We start from the raw sequence: 11,186 nt of genomic DNA on the forward strand, positions 1-11,186 counted from the left end.
AAGTAGCGGATAAGCAGAATTAAACAGTTAAGCCAACCAATACAATGCACACTCAAGCAAACAAACAAATGCATATGATGTATGCCTGTCCTATGGCTGATGAGTCTCATCTGTCGGTTATACAGCCAACCCGACATGTCCTGGTAGTCAACCATTGAACAGTCCCTCTGTGCGCGCATCCCCAAACTCAATAATATTCCATGGAGTCAAACTCCAAGCTCAAATATAATATTCCATGGAGTCACACTCCAAGCTCAATAGTGTAGTATTCCATGGAGTTAAACTCCAAGCTCAATAATATAGTATTCCATGGAGTCGAACTCCAAGCTCAATAATATTCAATATTCATATTTATATGCATGCCCATGGAGGAATCCGGGGAGTTAAAGTGTCTGATCACATCTTGCGACAGAGGGTCAACAAATAGTCTCAAATACACAAGCCACATAATAATCTCTTACCTTTTTTAAAATAACACCTCAAACCAAAACTCCAATTCTTATAGAAACTTTGGCAGTATCTCCTCTAAAATTCAAATTTCTGCCACCCTTCAAGGGTCCCAACTATCAAACTAAACACCTCTTAGTCATTCAAATTATTTCCAGTAACAAATTATCTTAAAATCAGACTAATACCAATATTAAATCTTTTTCCAAATCGACCAACTTCAACAGCAAATCATTAACAATAGCTAAACCACACATTTTATACCATATACACAATCCATCAATTATACATTCAATTCATTCCTATCTTAAGGTCTTCTAGCCTAAGTTTTCACGTGACGTTAAATATTAACTACGAGAAACCAAAACCATACTTTCGTACGGAATCCAAATATTCAAAGTTCCGGAAAAATTTTCTGATCGAGCTATCGAAGAAGAAAATGTCCAGAATCGTCTGTGCCTCCTAAAACTCCCGTTGGCCAAACCCAAGGGATAAAGAAACTACGTCACTGTCAACTTCCACTAATTAAAAATTGTGCCAACGTGTAGAGAAGAAAATTACGAATATTTTTACCGGATTAGATTTTTTATTGGAGTTACGGATTGCAAGAAATTGAAGCCGAAAATTCGAAGGAATTTACGTTCTTTCTTTTTTCTCTTCGTTACGCTATTCTCTCTTTCTTTTTTTCTTTCTCTTTTTCTCTCGCATACACTGATCATATATACATGTGTATGATTAATTAGTAAGCCGCCTTAGGCTTTCTTTATTATATATACATAAGGATAATGATAAACTTTAGTGGACATATTTATATATAATGAATTAATGATTGAAGTACATTAATACGTATATGCATAATCTTTAGTAGATAATAATAATGATATATATATATATATATATATATATATATATATATATATATATATATATATATATATATATATATATATATATATATATATATAAACGAGAGCATAGATTAAGTAATCGAAATTAGGTAAATCAAATAATAATAATAATAATAATAATAATAATAATAATAATAATAATTTATATATAAAGTTAATAATATATGAGTTACTAATTTAAATGACATTAGTAACTTAAGAGTGAAAGATATTTGGTGAAATATTAGCAAAGTTAAGCTGAACAAAAATACTTATATTTATTTATATTGGCAGATATCGAATTCGATAATAATATTATTAACTAAACTCTATTTCTAAATTGAAATATCAATTACTCAAATTAAGATATACACATAAGTTTCATTTCTTATAAATGACTAGAATTATAGTTTTAATTATGTAAAATATTTCATCATAAAATATATATATATAATAATATGAATTTGATTGAATTCAAATAATTATAAAATTAGTTCAATTATTGATAATAAAATAATTTCTAAAAATAGAAAACTCCAATTTATGAAATAAATTATAACTTATTTATATTTATATTTTTAAAACTGAGGGTCGCTACAATAAGGTTATAGAAAGTCCCATCCAAATTTGACAAGAACAAGACGACTTATATAGAAATGGTTCTCATGGTTGATAAGATAAGTTGATTATTTTTCATGATTCTCTCAAGTGATGTTAGGTCCATTTTATAAATATTTGTGGTTTATATTTTAAGTTTATATTTTAAGTTTATTGATAAGTAAACCCTTGCACAAATCAAAGATAGTGCAATTTTATTGATTTATAAGTGCTAATAGCCTTTATATTTAATTTGTTTTATAGTGTGATAATAGCCAATATATTTGTTTGTGGATTTAACTATTATTATATTATTTATAATCACATTAAGTATATATCTGTGATTTATTGAAAAAAGTAAATTATTAAAACTAATTAATAACTATTTTAGAGTTAATCCAATTAACACTAAATTAAAAAAAATAAACAATACATAACATGTTAATTTTTTATTAATCAAATTATTATAATTCAAATTAATTTTTAAAAAATAATTTAAAATTATAATATCAATCTTATCACGTGCATGGCACAAATAATTACACTTGTGAATAATAATTATACATTTATGTTTGTGATTGCAAATGCAATTCAAGTATTTACAATTTATATGGGCTTCCTTTTTTTTTTTCTTATTCTACTTAGATTTGCTATATATATTCTCAATCAATCAATTTGATTGGTTTGATGTTTAGTCCTATATATTAGAGATCTTGATTAGGAGAAAAACAAATAGAACTAGAAAAACGTAATACCATTGAAATTTTTTTAAACTTTATGTTGGAATCTAATTTATTTTTCGTTACATTTTAAAAGGCACAGCACAAGCACAAGACCCTAATCTCTATTTGTTTTCATCTTTTTTGTTTTCAATACAAATGGCAAACCATAACGATCAAATTCCTAATGATCAAATTCCTAATGATCTTGCACTGGAAATTCTAGCAAAATTACCCGTTAAATCCTTGAAGCGATTTAGTTGCGTGCGAAAGTCTTGGCTAAATTTACTTGAGAATCCTGATTTTAAAAGCATGTACTACGAGAATTTAAAATCTAAAACTGCCCACTCATCGTCTCTCCTTCTATGGAGATTATTTTACCAAAGGGATGAAAATAATGTGCATTTACTTTCTGGAGAGAGATATGAAAACATGGTTACATTAGTTTTGCCAACTCTGGTTGAGAGTTATGGTCCCGGCGAGGTTCTAGAATGTGTTAATGGCATTATATGTCACTATGAACGAGGTCGTGAGGTAATAGGACTTTGGAACCCCAAAACAGACGAGCATAAAATTATTCCTCCAGGTATTAGTGATGATGAGCCCGGCTTTGATCGGCATGTAAGTGTTCATGGATTTGGTTATGACAATGTGAATGATGATTATAAAGTGGTTCAATGTGTATATTATATTTATGGTCGAACTTTGTTTGAAGAACCTGTTCTAAGAATTTGGCAAATTTATAGTCTAAAAAGCAATTGTTGGAAGAAACTTGATCTTGAAATGACTCAGAAGGAAGATGTAGATAAAGCTTCTATAGCGTACTTGAATGGAGTATGCCACTGGTGGGGTAGCGAGTTTGCCACGGATGAACTCGAAGAACAAGTACTTGTGTCATTTAACCTCAGCACTGAAACATTTCGAACCACATCAATTGTTTGGGTGCAAGAAAATGATGATAGCCCTACCAGAACTTTAGTAGTGCTCAACGAGTCTGTTACTTTGATTTCCTCTTTTGCTCAGAATAATCGCATTGAAATATCCATTTTGGGTGAAGTTGGTGTGAAGGAATCCTGGGTGAAGCTTTTCACACTTGGACCCTTTCAATCAGAATTTCGTTATCCAATGAGAATGGGCAACAAATGTGATGTAATATTTTATATAGGAAATGACAGTAATGAATTGGCTTCCTTTGATGTCATTACGGGCAAAGTAATTCACAATATTAATATCAAAACAAGAATGTTTGGTACATGGATTTACAAGGAAAGCCTCATCTCTTTCACCAAAAAAAATTAATTGATTAGTAAATATACAAATTTAAATGTAAGATATACTTAAATGGGGTATGGGAAGAGTATGTACACTTTCTAAGATGAAAACTAATTTTAATATTCATGTTGGTAGTTGAAATTGATTTGATAAGTTAATTTGTATTTCATTCTAATATTTTGAGCTGGTCAATTATGTTTCATATTTTAAAAAATACGAGTATGAAGCTTTGCTGAGTTGCCGTGTGTGCGTGTCGGATACATTTTGGATACAGCACTCACCAACACTCGTCCGACACGCGTGTCTGTCCGCTGTATCCAACCATGTCTTAATAAAAAATAAAAAATTCTTCTGCAGACACGTTTGGATATACCTAAATACCATCACGTGTCAGTATGTCCAGTCTTATTTTTAATATATATTCTTGAAATAAATTTAGATATAGTATATATTATTATTTATTAAAACAAAATTTTTTTTTAAATACTTGATATAATTAAAATAAAATATTAAAAATAAATAAAAAAAATTATATTTTAATATCTATAAAATGTTAAAATATTATTGAGATTTATATAAAAAATACTTTATATTTTATATGTATGCCTGTCTCCGTATCTTATAAAATTTTAAAATTTGCGTGTCGGGCGTGTCCCGTTTCGTGTCGTGTCCCGTGTCAGTGTCGGTGCATCATAGAATACGACTCTTGGTGTTAAAAAAAAAAAATTATATCACACGAATCAATTTTGATATCTGAAGTAATAATGAAAACAAATCGGATAATTGTTCATTATTCAAACTGACTTGTTTTTACTTTTGTACTCAAATGTGGATGCGACAAAGGAGTCTATTGAAAATTTGCTAAAAACTATGTATGCGAAAGTCAGTGACCTTGCCTCTACTAGAAGGATATTTGATTTGATTATCAAAAAGAGCATTTTCTCATGGACATCAATGATTGCAGGATATGCCCATTCGTATCACCCATTGGAGGCATTGGATTTGTTTAGAAGGCTTGTACGGACAGATTTTAGACCAGATGGACTAATCGCTGCCACTGTTTGTTGACTTAGGATCAATTAGCGTAGCACAAGAGATGGAAGATTATATTTCTCTAAATGGATTGGAATTTGATCTACAAGTCCAAACATCTCTCATACACAGCTACTCCAAGTGTGGAAGCATCGAGAAAGCCAAAGAAGTATTTGAAAAAGTGGCAAATAAAGATTCAACTGTTTGGTCTTCCATGATAAATAGTACTAGACTTCACCATCAATAATAATGATGCTTCAGTGTTCTTGGATGCTCAACATTGCTGCATCATGAAAACCAGCTTAGATTATCTCTCCAGTTTGTCTGCTAATGATGGTTTATCAGGAGCAATGAGAGCATTTTGCACATTGTAGTAGTAGCTACATTGAAGCAAATATGAAAATTGAGTCCACTGCTTTATAACTGTCGAGAGCTGATAACTTAAAATCTGACCTTAAAAATAACAAGAATCAGTTCCCTGATACGGTGGCAACAGAAAAAGGACTGCGGCAAAAGTTGGTATGTTTGGAGGAAATGAAAGAGGATCTAGAAAAGCAAATCAGAATTATGAATGCTAACATCATAACTTCTCGAAAAGAACAGAAGGAGAAAGAGAGATGTCTATGTGGAAGGAAAGGCACTCAAAGCTCGAATGGACGTGAAGAAGGAGGAAGTACCGCATTTGCAACATGAGCATGACTTGGCAAAGGTAAACCGGGAAAAAATCAAAGCTGAATGGTCAGAGTTTGGAGAAAAATTTATAAAGATTGTTGTAGAGCCAGCTGTACAAGATTAGCAAGGGGAGTTTGGTTTTGTCTTAGAGCAATAAGTACATGACATAAATTTTAATTTCTATATTAAGTTCACTAAATCATGTTTTCCTTTCAGACAGTGTTAAGCCTGTAGGATAATCATTTCACAATCCTTGCTGACTGCTCCATGGATCACAAATTGTTGTCTTCTTTGGAGACTATCTAAATCAGTGCATTGAGTCTCATAGAAATTAAGGACATTCTGCTATAGATAATGATGTAATTACCATATAGAGGTTGCTCTTCACATAAAATAATGCAAGTTTTGTTGTTTTATTGATTGAAATCGATCATTATTTAATTGTTATATATAGTAGGAGAATAATGTCGAGTTAATAGTAAGAAATCATCATTCTCATCAATTGTAAAATCTTATAAAACAGCTGCATTAACTGCACTGACATCTGCTGCATTGACTTACAGTTGTCAACTAACTTAACACCTTGTTTAACCAACTTGTCAACAGCAGAAACTGCCATTTTCTGCCATTTCTATCCGATAATGTAGGCGGCCTAACCTAACAATTGCGTCAATGGCTGACTTCACGGCTTGAACTCACGACATTGAAGCTCAACTGTTGCTTCAAGGCTTCCCTTCCAGCTAGGGTGATTATGGAAACTAATTATAATGTTACCAAAGGCATATTTTAGTGCAAAATCTTAGTATTGTCTGTGGGCAATAACTTGTTTATTAAGCTTAGCAAGATGGAAGTTTTATTTGTGTGACAAACCCTATATGTGATAAGCACTGATAGGAGAAAGAGAAAATGTAAGCAAACAAAACAAAACTGAATAGAAACTCACCCTTCAAATGAGAGGGTATATGAATCTGTATATCATTTCTCTGTAATCTCTATGGCATGTCTGTGTCATATAACTTGTTAATCAACAATTAAATGAATCTTCTATGTTACCCTGTGGATTTGTAACTCCATGGAATGCATTAATAGTAATTTCTGTCACTTAGTAAAGTATACATCTAGTTAAATTAGATCTTCTAAGAACCTATAAGATGTACAATTCATCAATCAAAAGATTCTTTTAAGAATGGTTGCTAATATCTGACATGATCAACAAATCAGTAACAGAAATCAGAGTTCTGATCTCTACTTTTGTTCTCATTTTCTCATGGTCCTCTCATCTTTTCAACAAAGTGACGCCTCTTTTCTTCCAACTTCTCGCTCATCCTCTTTCGCAAATCAAACATCTTTTCCCTCTTCCCGATTTTTTTTCTGTTCAGATGGACTAACTTGTTTATCCATAAGCAGAGTTTGTGGTTGATAGACAGTAATATCCTCCGTCTTCTCTTCCCGTGTTTCATCTCTATTCTCATTCTCTATGGAAGATGCTGGAAGTTCTTTCAAATCCTCAGTTTCTTGCATTATGTAAGCCTCTAGAAAAGGTGTTGACAGTTGGTCAAAACTTTGGCTGCTGCTCTTTAATACTATTGGACAAGAGGAAGATGATGCTCATCCGAAAGAAAACGATTTCCTAACTGGTTCTACTATAGACTTGGCCCCATGTTGGTTTTGGGGTGTTAGCCCCGAACCAACTGATATCCTTGCGCTATCATTTGAAGCAGAGGTATCGTGTCCACATTCTTGTTTAACCCACATGTATGGAGCAACAGTCCGAGGAATCCAATTCTCCTTTTCAGCCAGCATCCATGAAATGCTTATGCACTCAGAGTTCGGGAGCACTAAAGCTTCTCAGTTTGCTTCCTGTAGAGATACTATAATCTTTTCAGAAAGACATGCAAAGTTGAAGGCTTGTCGGACTATACAAGTTACAACATAGAGAACAAGGAACATGCACCCTCTAAGCAAACTTTAAAAGAGAAAGAAACATAGATATATCTAAAGCATGTAAATTCTAAAAACAGCAGCAGGTTAAACATTGATCTTTAACCAAAATTCATTCATAACTTAACCAAATGGAAATGGGGCTATCATACCTTAAGTCGATTGAGCAGGAACAGGGCGATGCGTGCATTAGTTATTTTGTGATCTCTAACACATGATTCCAGGTTGAAGTCTATATCAGGCATTAATGTGAAACCATACCACAAATTATCAGAAGGAGGGGGATTTAGTTGTAAACGCATTATCCCTTTGAGGTATACTATCCTTATTGCCAAAGTGAGAGGAACCTTTAGATAAGAAATAACCCGTTACTTCGACCATAACAAAGCTATACCTGTTTATAATTATGATAATGATTCGATGTGTAAACATGTGTATCTATCAACATGAAAATGCTCAAAGACAAGATTTGTAGTGACATGACTTTAAGAGTTTAAGTGTCTTATTATAGGTAAAAAAAATCCAGAGGTAACCGAAATACGGACATGTTAGAATATAATAGAATTAAAGATAATTTACACAATCAGTCATACTAGTTGTTTTTCTCTGTTGTTTATTGTTCTTATAAAGATCTCTTGCCCTCATGTACCTATGTATTCTCCCATTTTTTTCAGGTTGAATAAACAGAATTGTGGGGGAAAAAAAGTACGGAATAATAGATACTACCTGTGAAACATGCTTGGCAAGAGAATTTAACATAGATTTCCATTTTGATCCATAAAATGAGGAAGATGTACTCCTAGAAACTTTAGACACGTCTGCATAGGACAAATTGACATCTTTAACTTTAATGCTTTCCACAACACTTTGATTTTTGTTTTTGGGGGGGGGGGGGGGGGGTGGGGAATAATTCAGTAAAAACGTGACAAATCACTACATGAAGAAAATGCAAACTAAGTATTTGATTTAACGGTATTTTTGTGCTTATCAGTGTTCCCATTGACATCTACTTTTGGCTCTTGTGAATCATTCACTCCGTCTCCATTGCTAAGATCTTCAAGATCTGACGGGGCACCCCCAGCATTGCTTGAGCATTCCGTCCCCTTATCGTTCGGTGGTTCACCAACTTCAAGCCTTGTTTCAATCTCTACTACTGCACCTCCAGAAATAAGGTTTATCTTATAGGAAGGGCCAACATTTATCTTATAGAAACCACAAACAAGTGAAGGTTTCAGTGAGGATTTCTCTTTAAAAATAAAATAAAACACCAATGTTTATCTCATGACAACCGCGCAAAAGAATGAAGTTGGTTTTTTAGTAATTCTACTCAAAAATTGAGGAATTCTGGAGGAAGATCCATCAGGCTTACTGGACTTTTCTAAGCCATCAAAACTTGATCCTGCTGATGGTCTCATGATAAAAGGATGATATTCAATATTTAGTGATGCTAGATATCGATGACACTCTTCATACAACTGACTAGACCACTTAAGTTTTTCACTCTGATCGCGTGAAGCCATACGGAGGGCCTTACACCATGCTTCTTTTTCCCATGACGTCTCAAGATATATGTAAAGCAATTTGCTTCCATGGTACACCACAGATTTGTTGTTTTCAACTTTTATCGGGTATCTTTTTGCCCTGCAAAACCCAACATAAAAAAATGACCTTGAAGCGCCGTATTTTCTAAGTAAATAAGCAAGAGTACATAACAAAGTGTTTCTTTCCACATCAGATGAAGTATGATACCCATGTTCCAAGCAGCAACAACTTTTTCTTGTTTTTCTCATTAAGATGTATGTGAGATGTAAAGGAAGTGAGATATCCCTTTTTGAATTCAAAGTCAGGAAAACTCATAATAAACCCATTTTCAAAATGATATGCATTTTCACATGCACTGATTTAAAAGGAATAAGAGAATGTATGCTGGTTTTCTGCAGAGGAATACAGCTCACTAAATCAGATTCTAATGAATGTTGTAATATAAATCATTGGCCTAATACTCTATATCAAGCTAGCTCACTAAGCTCTCACATTGTAACATATCCACAAACAAAAGAAAATGATATTGAAATAATGATCTCATCACAATGTTGTTTGGATATAGGAATGGAAACTATACCCCACGCAATCACGAAAGTGACTTCCTGCATCACATTACCGTTTTTTAGAAGGAAGGCTGGATGATGAAACAGCCTCAACAACACATCCCTTCAGCCAAATGGTTGTCTCCGAACCATCATGCTCTGTGAGAATAAGTGACTCACCCTTGATCTTCCCATGCTTCTTAACAGGGCTAACCTCCAGTACCTCCCTTTTCCTTTTATGATCTTTAGCTGACTTTTCCAGCCAGAACTTTGATACCTTGTATTGTTCTAGAACCCAAATCACACCCTAAAGAAAGAAAATGCCAATGAATCGAAATAATAAAAGTAATTGGTGCTCCAAATGTGCATCGGATATCGAATTTGATATTTTTCACATTAATTTAGTCTTTGAAGGGTATCAAATAACTATCATCATGATAACCAAAATCACCCTTGTCATTTTAAGAACCAACTTGAGGTCTAAATAATGTTCATACTGGAAATGGTAACTACCTTAACTTGAGTGATTACTCCAAGCAATACTAAAATACTAAAGTTACTTAAAAGCTACATAGGTACACAATTCGTTTTAACATGCAATTCTGTACCTTTTTTTTTATGATTAAATTACAAGTATTCCTTTAGAAAGAATTCTATAGCAGCAAGTGTTGCGCAAATAAATGAGAGAACACAAGCTAGCAACGACATGAAACACAATGTAAATAACAATAGAATAAAAAAATAATAACAATAACAATAAAAAGAGGAATTGTGGAAGCATGAAGCTTACCTCTTTTTCGAAGGTAGAGTCAGGTGATTGATAGGATCATTTTGCGAACTAGTGTCCAATGAGATGGGTGCTGAGATTTTGTCTTTGTCCTTCATGATCTTGCGTTGCAGCCGTTCAATGATCCACAAGATTCCCAAAGCTTCGGCAACCACAACCGTCACCACCCCAACAAAAAAAAACCGAGGAAGAGAATGAAGATAAAAACCAAAAACATTTTCTTTTCCTTCTTTCAACACCCCAATTGATGGAAAAACTATAAGGACAATTTAAAAAAAATGGAATACGAGAGAATGAGAGGAATGAGGTGAAAAGGAAGACGAACCCCAGATGAGGAAATTGAGAACGACCCAGATGAGAGATGAAGTTAAAATTGGAATCTTTATTTTACATTTGTTCTTAAGAATCGGATGCTAAAATTAAAAGCTGCATTTTCTCTCTTTTTTGTTGTTCCTTCTGCATTTTCTCTCTTTCAAACAGGGCAGCAACCTGTTTGTCTGCAACATCTACGAATTGAGTTTTGGAGCGAAACCAATTTTATTATAAAATTTAATTAATTTGCTTTATTTCTCTAAAACTTCAGAATTTTAAAAATTGAGGATTGGGAGTTGTGAATTTTTGAATATTGGTAGTCAAAGGTAAAAAGAAACAGATTTCAGCAAGCTATGCACCAACTTCCAATGCTTGTAACTCTTAGAATTGAATAGCAATTGGGTTGCAACTAAGACATTTCTGGATGAGCCAG

General features: G+C 33.1%; 1 protein-coding gene and 1 long non-coding RNA gene across 3 annotated transcripts; one reads left to right on the forward strand and one right to left on the reverse strand.

Annotated features, from left to right (window-relative positions):
• Positions 1-2,809: 2,809 nt before the first annotated feature.
• LOC112749386 (F-box/kelch-repeat protein At3g06240-like) lies at positions 2,810-4,990 on the forward strand. Its single transcript, XM_025797642.1, has 2 exons — positions 2,810-3,899; positions 4,887-4,990. The coding sequence occupies exons 1-2, from the start codon at positions 2,810-2,812 to the stop codon at positions 4,988-4,990; spliced, it is 1,194 nt and encodes a 397-aa protein (XP_025653427.1).
• Positions 4,991-6,657: 1,667 nt separating this feature from the next.
• On the reverse strand, positions 6,658-10,951 carry LOC112751643 (uncharacterized). Of its 2 annotated transcripts, none has more exons than XR_003813969.2 (5): positions 10,445-10,951; positions 9,729-9,961; positions 8,294-9,208; positions 7,720-7,914; positions 6,658-7,486 (listed from the first exon to the last, which is right to left on the reverse strand). It is a non-coding gene; the product is annotated as an uncharacterized lncRNA (long non-coding RNA). The 2 variants fall into 2 exon arrangements; XR_011872606.1 differs by having other exon boundaries at positions 6,658-7,497.
• Positions 10,952-11,186: the final 235 nt, after the last annotated feature.

This window comes from Arachis hypogaea, chromosome 15 (genome assembly GCF_003086295.3).
Source record: "Arachis hypogaea cultivar Tifrunner chromosome 15, arahy.Tifrunner.gnm2.J5K5, whole genome shotgun sequence".
NCBI classification, from domain to species: Eukaryota; Viridiplantae; Streptophyta; class Magnoliopsida; order Fabales; family Fabaceae; genus Arachis; species Arachis hypogaea.